At 52.0% G+C, this 14454-nt stretch overlaps 1 protein-coding gene across 1 annotated transcript in view; it reads left to right on the plus strand.

Annotated features, from left to right (window-relative positions):
• UNC13A (unc-13 homolog A) overlaps nt 1–14454 on the plus strand; it is a 64556-nt gene that overhangs the window by 18616 nt on the left and 31486 nt on the right. Inside the window, exons 9-17 of the mRNA XM_072721259.1 lie at nt 1891–2098; nt 5841–6380; nt 6616–6724; nt 9084–9130; nt 12112–12190; nt 12352–12357; nt 12806–12877; nt 13159–13378; nt 13853–14080. Coding sequence (XP_072577360.1) covers nt 1891–2098; nt 5841–6380; nt 6616–6724; nt 9084–9130; nt 12112–12190; nt 12352–12357; nt 12806–12877; nt 13159–13378; nt 13853–14080 — 1509 coding nt within the window. The remainder of the gene's footprint in view (nt 1–1890; nt 2099–5840; nt 6381–6615; nt 6725–9083; nt 9131–12111; nt 12191–12351; nt 12358–12805; nt 12878–13158; nt 13379–13852; nt 14081–14454) is intronic.

The following is a 14454-nucleotide window of genomic DNA, read 5'->3' on the forward strand; positions in this document are numbered from 1 at the left end:
GCTATTTGGTAAAAAAAAAAAAAAAAAAAAAAAAAAAAAAAGCAGAGTCTGGGTAGAAGCAGAAAGAATCCAATAGGAAGCAATTTGCCCCCAAAACAAGACAGCTTGTCAGAAAAAAATTAATAATTTGGTGAACACACCCGCAGCCTCATGCAATTTGGTTGGAAATGTCTTGGCCCGGTCAACAACAGTTTGGTAGGAAGAATGCCCATTTGCCTAAAGACTATACACCCAGGCAATTGGATAGAAAACCAGTTGGTCAAGGGAGCAATTTGGTGACACTGACAAATTGTCCAGACTTCCAGGGGGTACTGTCTGGGTTTCAGATCCCCCACTTCAGGCTTTTATGGCCTCACAGTTCCACCCCAATGCCTGCGGGTCTGAGCCATGGAGATTCACATCTGCTTCTGCCTAAAATGCCAGCATTGATGATGGCACAGAGCGCATCAATCAGATGCTGGCCACGTATGACAGGACAGGATAAAAAGCTTGTAGGTCACAGTGGTCCAAGTCAGATGAGAAACCAGGAAGCCAGAATCACCTTGGTAAGGCCAGCTTCGCTAGCTGAAAATGAATGTAAGTTTTCTCAGAATGCTAAATAAATAAATAAATAAATAGATAGATAGATAGATAGATAAATACATTTGATGTGGTAAACATTATAAAAAAGGACCTACTTGTCAAATATATAGAAACAGACACTACTAGCTGGAAAAAATTTAGAAGGTTAAAATAATAAGGCAATAAAAGCACACAAACATCTGGGAAATGAGCCAAAAAAACTTAACAGGCGTAAAAAGGGGCAAGCAACCCTTTTGGTATTTAATATCACCAGTAAATTGATGCCATGGCTGAGAGTACTATAGACCACCCAGTCAGGGGTTTAATTTATTTTTTTTGCAGCCCATTTATTTTCAAGTATTGCTTTCTTTTTTTTTTTTTTTTTAAGAGAGAGCATGCACACCCACACGTGCCCGGGGTGGTGGTAGGGGGTTGGTGCAAGGAGGAGCAGAGGGAAAGAATCTCAAGCAGACTCCCCACTGAGCCAGACACAGGGTTTGACCTCATCCCAAAATCAAGAGTGGGGTATTTCATGACTGAGCCACCCAGGTGCCCCTCAAGTGTCACTTTCTAAATAAATGGAGTCTCTCCCATCCCACTACAATCTAACATCCTTCCACACTGTTCTCTTCTTATCAAGGAAAATAAACCAAACTAAAATGTCCCTTAATTCTCATGAAACACTTGAAGTTCAGCAATTCCACCCTTTTCCATTTTAGTGATAGATTCTGAGTGTGTGGCGGTCTTGCTAACTAAGAATGCGATCCTTTTTGAGGACTATAGTATCTGTCGGAGCTCCTTCTTTCTTCCCACACGTGTGAGTTCAGACCTAAGATCCACACCCTTGGATATCAGGAAATCTCTGAGAGTTAAAGGAAATTTATACTCCACCTTGTCCTCCTGACTTCCCTCTAAACTTTTCCATGAGTGTGTGACTCCTGTTATGGGAAGCTCACCGTCTGATGGAAAAACCCCTCTTGTTTTCAGAGAGCTTGGACTTTAGCAAAGTCCGTGCTCACATTTGAGCTGAAGGACACCCTCCAATTTGTCCTTATCCTTCTCACATTGTAGGACCTACTTTGGACCCCAAACTTTGAGTCCAGTCCGCCTGGCAAAGCAGAGTTTTCCCCTCCCTTATCCTAAAGCCTCTACTTCTATTAACAGGACCCAAGGTCTTTTATTCATTCTGGCCAAGATTCCCCTGCTTGGGTTAGGAGCCACTGAAGATTTCCCTAGTCTGAGGAGTCTGAGAGATTGGGATTGGCTTTCATTGTGTGTTCTCTCTCCCTCCCCTCCTCTCTCTCTCCCCTCCCCTCCTCTCTCTTCTAGATGATGACCCTGACAGTGCAGTGGATGATCGTGACAGTGACTATCGCAGCGAGACAAGCAACAGCATCCCGCCACCCTATTACACTACATCCCAGCCCAATGCCTCAGTCCACCAGTACTCTGTCCGCCCGCCACCCCTGGGTTCCCGGGAATCCTACAGTGACTCCATGCACAGTTATGAGGAGTTCTCCGAGCCACGGGCCCTCAGGTAAACACCGCGGAGAAGGGGATCGATGTGTGTGCATGTGCGTGTATCTGGCTCTGGGCCCCAGAGTGGAGAGAGGGGTAGGGGACCCAGGGAAGCTGGAGGTGGAGGTAAGTGGGTTTAGGAAAGCAGCATTCATACTTTCTGGTGGGTAATAAAGCCATTTCTTTCTTTCTTTTTTAAAGATTTTATTTATTTATTCATGAGAGACACAGAGAGAGAGGCAGAGACACAGGCAGAGGGAAAAGCAGGCTCTCTGAGGGGAGCCTGATACGGGACTCGATCCCCGGACCACAGGATCACGACCTGAGCCAAAGGCAGACGCTCAACCATTGAGCCACCCCGGTGCCCTAATAGAGCCCTTTCTTTACTCTTGATCTTGTAAGAAAATCTCATACACTTGGTAAAAGACGACCCATTTTGGCTGAAGAAAGAGGGCTAAGTCAGAAGGCCCCTGAGAGCTGCCCCTGAAAATGGGGGTGCCTTGGCGCTCCCTTTAAGGGCACTGGTTTCTGTGTGCTCTCTGACTGGGCAGGGGAGGGGCGGGTGCAGGAAGAGACGAGCATTCGTGGAGGGTGGTGAAGCATAGTGATGTTGGAAGGACGCCCAGCAAGCAGCCAGCTGGTGGTCCTGGCATGGTCCTGCCCAGCCCTCCCTAATGGCCCGACTCTGGGTTTCTGAATGGGAGCCATGGGCACGGTGACTTGGAGCTGCCCCTGTTCGGTCTAGCCATCATCACTAGTCCCTTGAAAGTAGGCTGTCCCTAGATCTGTTCAGTAGGTGAGTCCCCTGGTGCTCATGAACCATGGCACCTCTCAGTGCAGGTGCTGGTCCTCAAGCCTGAGAGGCTGACTCTTGTGCGGGCCCTCCTTCCTCGCGGACCTGATCACCCCAGCCCTGGTTTCCAAACAGAATGATGACGAACATGATATTAAGCAGTTTGAATATTTGTAAATATTCCACTTAGGGTGGTGTCTGAAAGTGCTACACAGTGACCGTTAGGTACACAGCACAAATAATGGCGTTTGGAGCTAACCATGTGCCCAGTGCTGGACCAACGCACCTTCCCTTTGTCATCACACTTAATTCTCTGAGTGGGAATACTATTAGTCCTATTTGACAGATGGAGAATCAAGGCACAGAGAGGTTAAGTCCTTTGTTTGAGGTCACAACAGCTGGTAAGTCATAAGGACCAGTGTTTGTTTGTTTTTTTTTAAGATTTTATTTATTTATTCATGAGACACACAGAGAGAGGCAGAGACATAGGCAGAGGGAGAAGCCTCTCCTGTGGGGAGCCCGATGTGGCACTGGGTTCCGGACCCCAAGATCACACTCTGAGCCGAAAACAGATGCTCAACCACTGAGCCACCAAGGTGTCCCAGGACTAGTATTTAGGGTGAACCTACTGGGTACCAAGTAATGGCCTGGTGTGATTTTTGGTTGTGGATCTTTTTCCAAAATATTTGTTCCCCAAAGAATACATTTCCTTCACTAAAGCATCACTCGCATTCATTTGCATACTCGAGCTGGCTTCGACATAAGCGATTATGGGAACAAAGTTTCAACATGTTGGAAATAGCTAAGAGTAAGATATCAAATATTAATAAACTATTAACTTTTTAGAAGAAGGAAAAGTCTTGTTTTGGAGAAAAAGCGCTGGAGAATGACCCTAGCAGCAGACCCAGAGAAAGTGCCAGGAAATGATTGGTTGGAGGAGTCTGTCTACTGTGGGCATTCCTAGGATGGAATGGGGGGGCGAGGTGGGGAAAGAGGAGTCCCCTCCTCTCGTGTTGTGGTCAGGCCACACAGGGATGAGGGGAGACATTTCAGAAGGAGAGGATGCAGAGGTGGAAATAGCCTGCGTTCCCCTGAGAGTGACTCAAGCTGCACTCCCCGGGCATCCTGGCTGTGCTGCCTGGTGCTGGGTGATCTGAGAGGCTGGGGACACAGGGCCAGACACAAATATCCCAACCCACAGGGCAGGCTTGGCTCGAAGGAGGGACAGGAATGGACACTATAGCAGTGGGCAAGGGTAGGGAGGGCTTCCTGGAGGAAGGTGCCTGGGAGATGGTCCTTGAAGGATAAATGAGAAGTCTGATGAAAGGAATTTCAGGCAGAGGAAACAGCTTAGCCACAGACTGGAGAGATTCGAGGTGCCAGATCATGCAGAAGGCCCTTGGGTGGCTAACTCAGGGGCATGGGAGCCAGGGGAAGCATCCGAGTTGGGTGAGAGCTGTGTTGGGACTCATTATGTCAGAGCCAGACTGCGAGGATGAACCCAAAGCCACGCCTGGGGCAATTTCTGTGGTGCCTAGGGTTGCAGGTGGACCTCAGGGGTATTCATCAGCAGAGAGAGCTTGGAGTCCTTTCCAGCAAGGAAATACCTGCTGATCCCCCACCTGTCTCCTGCCGTCTACAAGGATGGGCACTAAAAGGCAATCAACTAAACTCATAAATTAGCAAAGAATAGCTAGAGGGAGAAACCCCCTTTTGATCCCACAGCATCCCTGGAACTGGGAAAGAGGTCCCAGTCACTGAGAGTGGAGGAAGTATTTAAGACAAGGAATGATGTCTGTTGAGTGACTGAATGAATGATTAGATTAGAGGGATGCATGGTGGCCCATGTGTCACGCTGCCCACCCTCAGGCAGAGATAGATGTTTCTTCTAGTCATGTCCAGCACAATCCAGGGGGCATATTAGGACCTGACTTGGCCAGAGGGTGGGGGAAACTCTCTCAAAGAAGTGACATTTCGATGGGCACCAAAGGATTTTGCCAGATAAAGCAGGTGAGGAGAGGGGTTCCTGGCAGAGGGCACAGCCAGGGCAAAGGCCTAGAGAGGGGCACGAGTGTAGGGTTTTGGAGGAACAGTGAGAAAGCCGATGTGGCTGGAGCAGAGGGGAGGGCAGGCAGCACCGAGAGAGATGAGGTGGGGAGGCTGGAGGGTTTGGGCCACACTGGGTGTGGGGCACGGCACAGATTTTATTCCCAGGGCTCTAAGGAGCTACAGTGGGGTTTGGGGCAGGGAGGTATGCGATTGCGCTTGTGATTCCAAGAAGCTCCTCTGTGGTTCCATGGGAAGCAGGTCCTGTTGGGGGCAGGAGTGGACGTTGGGGCTGCATCTGGTGGAAATGGCAGAGCTTGGACTAGGGTGGGGCCCAGGGCGCCAGACAGTGGCTGCATTTTGCAAATGTTTTTGAGGTGGAGCCGAGGAGTTAGACTGCAGGGTAGGCTGTGAGTGGAGGTGGAGGCAAGGAGTGGAGGCAGGGAGGCATGGGTCCCTGGTGAATGGAGGAGGCTTGGTGGTAGGAGGACCGGGTTGAGGTTTGGGGACATCAGGAGCCAGGCGTGGCATGTTGAATTTTCATCAGGAGCACGAAGCCTCCAAAGACTGGAGGTGAGGGTGCTGAGTGGGGTCCCCAGCATGTGAGAGGAGCATTTGCAGCCTCCACAGTGCGTGGACAGGAGTGAGGCACCGTAGGTCATCAGTGATCACTGATGTCATCCTTCCAGTTTACTGCCTGTACCTCCAGATGGGAAATGCCAGGAGTTTTTGTTTCTTTTGTTCATGGCTGTGTGTCCGTGTCCCCCCACCCCCACCCCCCAGTACCTAGGGCACAACCTGGTGCACAGCAGGTGCTTAACCGATGCTGAGTGGATGCCTGGGTGACGGAACCTGTGTGCCTGGGGCTGGGTCAGGAGGTGGCTCTGAGCCTCCGCCGCTGAGCCCTGGCTCGTCCCCACAGCCCCACCGGCAGTAGCCGCTATGCCTCCTCGGGAGAACTGAGCCAGGGCAGCTCGCAGCTGAGCGAGGACTTCGACCCCGACGAGCAGAGTCTGCAGGGCTCCGAGCTGGAGGACGAGCGGGACCGGGACTCGTACCACTCCTGCCACAGCTCGGTCAGCTACCACAAGGACTCGCCGCGCTGGGACCAGGACGAGGAGGAGCTGGACGAAGAACTGGACGAAGAGCTGGACGAGGATCTGGAGGACTTCCTGGAGGAGGAGGAGGAGCTGCCCGAGGATGAGGAGGAACTGGAGGAGGAGGAGGAGGTGCCTGATGATATAGGTAGCTACACCCAGCGTGAAGAGGTGGCCGTGGCTGAGCCCAAGGACTTCAAGCGTGTCAGCCTCCCGCCGGCGGCATCTGAGAAGGAGGAGAAGGCTCCGGCTGTACCTGCTGAGGCCCACGATGTGGCCAAGGCGGCCCCTGAACCAGCGACACTGGAGGAGGTGCCCACAGCTGAGCGGGCACCTGAGCCGGAACCCCCCAAGTCTGAGGAGAGGTAGTGAGAGGGGACCGAGGGGCTGTCGCGGGGTCAGCTGTGCTGCGATGGGGTCAGCATGGACCTGGCGAGTGGAGGGGAGTTTGTCACGGGGTCATGGGTTGGGGAGCGGAAGGGGTACTGAGGCCCATCACAGGGGAAGGGCCAGAGAGGCCACGGAGGGCCTGACGTCACTCGGAGGGCGGAAGGTCAAGGGAGGGCCGTTCCTGGAGCCTCACGACGCCCCTTGCCCCAGTTTCAGGCGACGAGAGGATGAGGAAGGCCAGGAGGGTCAGGACTCCATGTCCAGGGCCAAGGCCAACTGGCTTCGAGCCTTCAACAAAGTGCGGCTGCAGCTGCAGGAGGTGAGTGAAAGCAGCCGCCTGCGGGGTCAGGCCCATGCCCGCCCACACCCGTGCGGGGTGGGGGTGTGAGGTGGGGGGTAGGGGATCAGTGCTCCCACTTCTCCAACACGCCCATCATCCACCCGCCCTGGTCCTTTCCCAGGCCCCGCCCACACGAGCCATGACACGCCCACGGAGGGCTTGGCCACGCCCACTCCCTTGCCCCGCTCTGGGCTTTCCATGGCTCCGCCCACGCCCCCTGGCCCCACCCACACCGTCCTAGTCATCCCCTCATTCCCGGCCCAGCCCCTGTCCGATCCGACCCCTCCCTGGCCCTAGCTACACCTTGGCTTTGTCTGTTCTCACCCAAGCCTGCCTGTCCTCTTCCCCAACTAGTTGCCCCCACCAAGGCCCAGCCCAGCCTCCCCCATGCCATGCTGGAATTCTGAGTGGGGAAGAAGAGGTGAGCTGGAACCTGGAGCCAGGTCATAGTTACAGCCATTCAGAGCTCAAGTTCATGGATAGGGGTAGAAGTTAGGGATAGGCATAGAGGTCAGAGTTAGGGCAGGAGTCCGAGATCAGAGGTCAGGGTTAAAATTGGTGTTAGGGGGAGGAATCCATGCCTGGGGTCACATTGGGTACCAGTGTCAGGGTTGGGGAAAGGTCTACGGTCTGGTCAGAGAAGAAATTAAGTGAAAGATTAGCGTTAGGGTCAGGGTGACTGCTCAGATGGGCAGGAGGATTGAGGCCATTCATATATCTCTTCAGTTGCTCAAGCCACCCTGGGTTGGCACCAGAATAGTGGCCTTATGCAAGGGGACCTTCCAAACTAGGGTGGGGGTGGCAATAGGAGGTTCTAAATAAACTCCCAAAGTCCTAGACCATCAAACATCAAAGCCACAGAAATTTCAAGTCAAATTTCTTACTTTTTTAAAGATTTTATTAATTTGAGGGAGAGACAGAGATAGTGACAGATAGCGACAGAGTTAGCGACAGAGATAGTGACAGCATGAGCAGGGAAGAGAGGGAGAAGCAGGCTCTCTGCTAAGCAGGGATCCATCCCAGGATCCATCTCAGGATCCCGGGATCATGATCTGAGCCAAAGGCAGACGCTTAACCCACTGAGCCATTCAGACGCCCCAAATTTCTTGTTTTTTTCTTAATTTATGTTTTAAAACTGAATTTTAGGGGTACCTGGGTGGCTCAGTCAATTAAGTATCTGTCTTCGGCTCAGGTTATGACCCCAGGGTACTGGGATCGAGTCCTGCATCAGGCTCCCTGCTCAGCGGGGAGCCTGCTTCTCTTTCTCCCTCTGCCATTCCTCCTGCCAGTGCTCTCTGGCTCTCTCTATCTCTCTGTCAAATAAATAAAAATATCTTTTTTAAAAAACCCAGAATTTTATTTTTTAACTAAATAATAGGTTCACATGATTCTAAATGCAAAGGGGAGAAAAGAATATACAGCATAAAGTCTGTTGAATAACTTTCATTAAGTCAGCAAATTAAGTGAAAAAACAGCAGCTACCCTTGTAAATGAAGTCAGTAATATGACAATAAATAAATAAATAAACATGGGCAGCCTTCTGGGTGTCACAGAAGGGGTGTAAAGCTATTCCAAGACAATCAGGAAAACTTCCTGGAGGAGGTGATACCCAAAATACTTCAATGATACTTCAGAAGAGAGAGCTGGACCCTTCCCACTCTTCCGTCACCCTGCCACCCTTTAGTTACATAGGAGGTGGGGGAGTCAGCCCTGGGTCTACACTGAGATCCGAATGATAAATGGAAGCTGGACAGGTGCAGTAGGTGGGAGGGCATATAAAGAGCTAGCACAGGGACACCTGGGTGGCGCAGCGGTTGAGCATCTGCCTTTGGCTCAGGGAGTGATCCTGGGGTCCTGGGATCAAGTCCTGCATCGGCTCCCCGCAGGGAGCCTACTTCTCCCTCTGCCTATGTCTCTGCCTCTCTCTTGAATAAATAAATAAATCTTAAAAAAAAAAAAAAAAAAGAGCTAGCACAGTTCAGGCAAAGGCCCTGGGGTCTGAGATCAGATGAGCAGGTGAGGCTGGAAGAATGACACTCTTATGAGTGTTTGAGTCAGCCCCAGAGAATCCCAGGAATAGAGAGCAGGAGCTCTTGTTGGAGTTGATACCAACACATCCCCATTCTGATAGACAAGGAGACCGAATTCTACTGAGATTGGTGATAAAGAGGTGCTCTTCTCTCCCTATTTTACAGATGGACAAACTGAGGCCCAGAGAAAGCTTAAGAACACACAATGAGGACTAGGACCCAGCCCAAAGGGGAGACAAAAGTGGGTGGGGAGCCTAGCCTGGCCTGAGGAGAGGCTGCCACACTGACCATATCTGTCTGTCCCACAGGCCCGAGGAGAAGGAGAAATGTCTAAATCGCTGTGGTTCAAAGGCGGGTGAGTAACGGAATTGTGGGGGTAGAAGAAACTTTTGAACCTAGAGCTTGAGACTGCTTTACCTCATAGCCTCTGCCCCATGAGGGCAGCAAGGGGTTCCATTTAGACAGGGGACAGACCGAGTGACAGGTCAGGTGAAATAATGTGCCTCTATCCTAAGACATTCACTATAGACAGAAGCCAAAGACAGTGACACATTGAATCCTCATAACACACCCACGGGAGGCCGGCTACTCCTATTTTACAGGTGGGGAAACTGAGTCCAAAGAGGTACATGCCTCACCCCAGCCGCTTCTATTACTCAAGACCATTCTCCCCTAGATATAAATATAAGATAAAGGAGGAGCCTATTTCCGGCGGCAATACCTCTGTAATCCTGGAGTGCATTTTTTGCTTTGATTCCGGTTTTTAAATATCCCAGATCATCGCTGTGGTTTCTGGGTCTTTAACGAGAACCATTTGGGCTTCCATGGAGCATTTTGTCATATCTGACTTCTTAAGTTTCTAATTTTCGGGGCTTTCTTTTCCTTCAGCATCTGAGTGGTGAGGTTAGAAGATGTAAAATATATTTTTAGATTCCACTAATGTTTTAAAATTAGCAGCAGGAGGGTGACCGCCTTCCCTTGTACGTCCTCTGCACACAGAGGCACAGAGACACAAGCTGTGACTCCCAGATGAGCAGGTGTGCTGGGTGGGGAGCCCCGGAAGCAGGGACCGACACGGGGATACACACATGATTTATGGAGGAAAGGCCCTCAAGAGAAATGTGTGAGGCAGGCAGGGGGAGGCAGGGGGAGCAGCCTAGCACGGATGTCATTCAGGAGTCACTGTGCCTCTGCCTGATTCTGGAGGGAGCTCTGGCACGTGAGTAGCACCCCAAGGCTTGTCCAGAGTCATTGGCTGCCAGGCACCTCTCTCACCGGCCCATGGGAAGCTTCTGGAGAGGAGCCACCCCTGAAACTTCTTTGGGATGAGAGCACCTCTCAGTAAAGTGAATTTGTACAGGCCACAGTGGCCTCTGCCGCAGGGCTCATTCAGATCCACCAGCTACGCCAACACTGCCAAGAGGCAACGGCGCACATTTCCAGCTCCCTTGTTCCCATCAGCTTTGAAGTCACTCCTTCCAGAATGGATTTTAAAATTTCATTTATTTATCTGAGAGAGAGAAGGAGAGAGCAAGCATGAGGGGTGGGGGAGAGAGACAAGCAGACTCTCTGCTGAGCAGGGAGCCCGACGTCTGGGGATCATGACCTGAGCCGAAGGCAGATGCTTAATCGACTGAGGCACTCAGGTGTCCCGTTCCAGAATAGATTTTATTTATTATTTATTTATATATATTTTAAAGATTTAGTTTATTTACTCATGAGAGACACACACAGAGAGGCGGAGACACAAGCAGAGGGGGAAGCAGGTTCCATCCAGGGAGCCCGATGTGGGACTTGATTCTGGGACTTCAGGATCATGCCCTGGGCCGAAAGCAGATGCTCAACTACTGAGCTACCCAAGCGTCCCTATTTATATATATATATATTTTTTTTAAATTTTTTATTTATTTATGATAGTCACAGATTGAGAGAGAGAGGCAGAGACACAGGCAGAGGGAGAAGCAGGCTCCATGCACCGGGAGCCTGATGTGGGACTCGATCCCGGGTCTCCAGGATCGCGCCCTAGGCCAAAGGCAGGCACCAAACTGCTGTGCCACCCAGGGATCCCTATTTATATATATTTTTAAAGCTTTATTTATTCATGAGAGACAGAGAGAGAGAGAGAGAGAGAGAGAGAGAGAGGCAGAGAGAGAAGCAGGCTCCCCACAGGGAGCCGGATGTGGGACTTGATCCCGGATCCTGTTATCATGCCCTGAGCCAAAGTCAGATGCTCAACCCGTAAGCCACCCAGGTGTCCCCCAGGAGATTGTAAATCTACATACCTATTTCCAATTTTGAGCAGAGGGAAAGACTTCATGAATATTTTAGTATATTATTTAGATTTGCTTTAATTCAAATTTTCATTAAACTTGGGCAACGGGCACCTGAGTAGCTCAGTGGTTGAGCGTGTCTGCTTTTGGCTCAGGTCGTGATCCCGGGGTCCTGGGATCGAGTCGCGCATCGGGCTTCCAGCAGGGAGCTGCTTCTCCCTCTGTCTATGTTTCTGCTTCTCTCTCTGTGTCTCTCATGAACAAAAAATTTTTTTCGTGAACAAATTTTTTAACAAATTAAAAAAACAAAACGTGGGCAACTGCGTCATCTCCCATTTCCCAGATGAGGAAGCTGGTGTCCAGTGTCTTCATCTCCTAGGGCCATTAGGACAAACTATCACAAATGCATAGCTTAAAACAACAGAAATAGGGATGCCTGGGTGGCTCAGCGGTTGAGCGTCTGCCTTTGGCTCAGGGTGTGATTCCGGAGTCCCAGATCGAGTCCCACATCGGGCTACCTGCGTGGAGCCTGCATCTCCCTCTGCCTGTGTCTCTGCCTCTCTCAATCTGTGTCTCTCATGAATAAATAAATAAAATAAAATAAAAAAACAGAAATAGATTTTCTTATAGTTCTGGAGATCAGAATTCCAAAGTCGAGTTGTTGGCTGGCCCACACTCCCTCTGACACCTGTAGGGGAGAACCCGTCTTTGCCTTGCTAGCTGCTGGTAACTGCTGGCAATCCTCAGGATTCCTTGGTTTGTAAATGTGTCACTCTAATCTCTGTCTCTTGTCACATTGCCATCTCCCTTTTTATAAAGACACCAGTTATACTGGATAAGGGGCCCACCTACTCTAGGATGACCTCATCTTAACTAATTATATCTGCGATGACCCCACTTCCAAATAAGTCCACATTGTGAGGTTAGTTGGGGGGCTAGGACTTAAATGGATCTTTTCCGGAAATACGATTAATCCTGGGGGAGATCAAGTGATGTCTGGGCCTCAAGTGATGTCTATTGGAGGAAGAGGGAAGCCTGGGTTCTTGACATCCTGTGTGTGTTGCAGCCCTGGAGGTGGCCTCATCATCATTGACAGCATGCCAGACATCCGCAAGAGGAAGCCCATTCCACTCGTGAGCGACCTGGTGAGCCCCTGGCCCTCTCCTCCCCCAGCAGAGGAGGACTGCCATAGCAGTGCTCAACCTATACAACTGCCCATGGCAGGCCTGGGACTGGGAGCTAGCAAAGTGTTCTCTGGAACTAATGTAACCTGATTTCTACCCTATCTGCTGCACGGACACCTTAGGCCATGGTGAGTGATGGTAACCTGGGCCTCCAATCTCCATCTCTTCCCCAGACCACCCACCCTGCCACTAGGATCTTTCAAATGGCCCCAACTCATGGGTTTAGGGGGGAAGGACCCTCCATATCCTAAAGTTTATGGGTGGGGAAGAGAGCAGGTGATCCCTGACCTTGGTTCATGGGGTGGCTGGTCGTTTTGTTCTGTGGCTGGCAGTCATGCCAAGTGCAGCTCTTGAGTCTGGTGGGGGATGGGTGAGTCAGGGGTGTGAGGCTGCACACTTCTAACCCAGAACCTGTAAAACTTTCCAATTCTTTCCTGGTTCTGCTCCTGCTGCTGTGACCTGTTTTTCCTATTCGCGGCTGTGGCCCCAAACTGTGGCTGTGGATTCTGCTTGTGGTGACAACCCCTTGGGTGTGCATCCACCCCTGTGACTCCCTGGATGATCTCCCTGCCCCAGTCCCTGGTCCAGTCCAGAAAAGCAGGCATCACCTCAGCCTTGGCCTCCAGCACTTTGAACAACGAAGAGTTGGTGCGTGGGGGGCCTCCCCTTCCACTGGTTGAGGGCTGGGCTGGGCTGGGGGCTCCTGGAGGAGGAGGAGGAGGAGAGTGTAGCAGAGACGCGCATTCCTCGCTCTCCAGAGTCTGGTTTCCAGAATTGGGTTGTGCAACATCTTGCCAACTCTATCTGTGCAGGGAGCCGTGGTCCCACAGCCTGGGGGCAAGGGGAGGGACTGAGACTTGACTATACTCAGCAAGGGGATGAGCGCGAGGCAGGACAGAGCCACACGCCGCCCCCCTCCCTCCCCTCAGAAAAACCACGTTTACAAGAAGACCCTGCAAGCCTTAATCTATCCCATCTCCTGCACGACGCCGCACAACTTCGAGGTGTGGACGGCCACCACGCCCACCTACTGCTACGAGTGCGAGGGGCTGCTGTGGGGCATCGCGCGGCAGGGCATGCGCTGCACCGAGTGCGGGGTCAAGTGCCACGAGAAGTGCCAGGACCTGCTCAACGCAGATTGCCTGCAGCGTGAGCTTGGGGCTGGAGGGGCGGGGCCCCGCGGAGGTGGGGGGCGGGGCTTCCTGGCTGCACGATTGGGGGGAAGGGGGGGAAGGGATGTGACAGGGTCAGAGAGGGGTGGGGCGCGACCCAGGAGCTAGCTAACCTGCAAGGGATGGCCTTACTGAGAGTCAGCGATTCCCCTGGAGAAAATTGGGTTAGGGTTAGGGTTGGCTCGGAGGAAGGGGGTTCAGAGTGGGAGGAGGAGTCACAGAAGGGGCGGGGTCTTGGCAGGGGGGACTGAAGGGTGGAGGGGTAGAGGATTCAGAGAGCAAGTAGAAAGCTCTAGCAGCTCCAGCTTTGGGGTGAGGGTGAGTCACCTGAGCCCCCATGGATTAAAGCACCCTTCGCCGCTGCCGCCGAGGAAGCTCAGGAATGGGAGTTGGGGTTCTGGCTCCCTTGAGGGAGCGCGCTCTGGACGGTGAGTGCTGTGTGCGTCCGCAGGGGCTGCAGAAAAGAGCTCCAAGCACGGGGCGGAGGACCGCACGCAGAACATCATCATGGTGCTCAAGGACCGCATGAAGATCCGGGAGCGCAACAAACCTGAGATCTTCGAGCTCATCCAGGAGATCTTCGCCGTGACCAAGACCGCGCATACACAGCAGATGAAGGCGGTCAAGCAGAGCGTGCTGGACGGCACATCCAAGTGGTCGGCCAAGATCAGCATCACTGGTGAGGCCGCGGGGGCTGGGGTGGCCACAGGCTCCCTTCTTCTCAGTCCCCTGTGCGTCCTCCTATGGCTCCTTTGCTGAGTGTACTCGAATGTGTCCATGTCTTTTCCCATGTCCATATGTGTGAGTGTTTGTGCTCACAGCGTGGGTGGGCATGAATGCCTCCAAATGTGAGTGCATGACACTCTGGATGAGTCTTGGTTGGTGCCTTCCCAGAATCAGACCCCGAAAAGAGGAATTGAGGGCACATTGTTTATTTGGGGGTGATGCCATGAGAGTTGAGAAGTGAGCCTGGGAGGGAAGGAGACCCACACAGCGTGCCAATGATCAGGCAATGCTGTGTGTGGAGGATTGGGGCTCAGTTCCCCCAGGGGA

The sequence above is a fragment of the Vulpes vulpes genome, chromosome 9 (assembly GCF_048418805.1).
Source record: "Vulpes vulpes isolate BD-2025 chromosome 9, VulVul3, whole genome shotgun sequence".
Lineage (NCBI taxonomy): Eukaryota > Metazoa > Chordata > Mammalia > Carnivora > Canidae > Vulpes > Vulpes vulpes.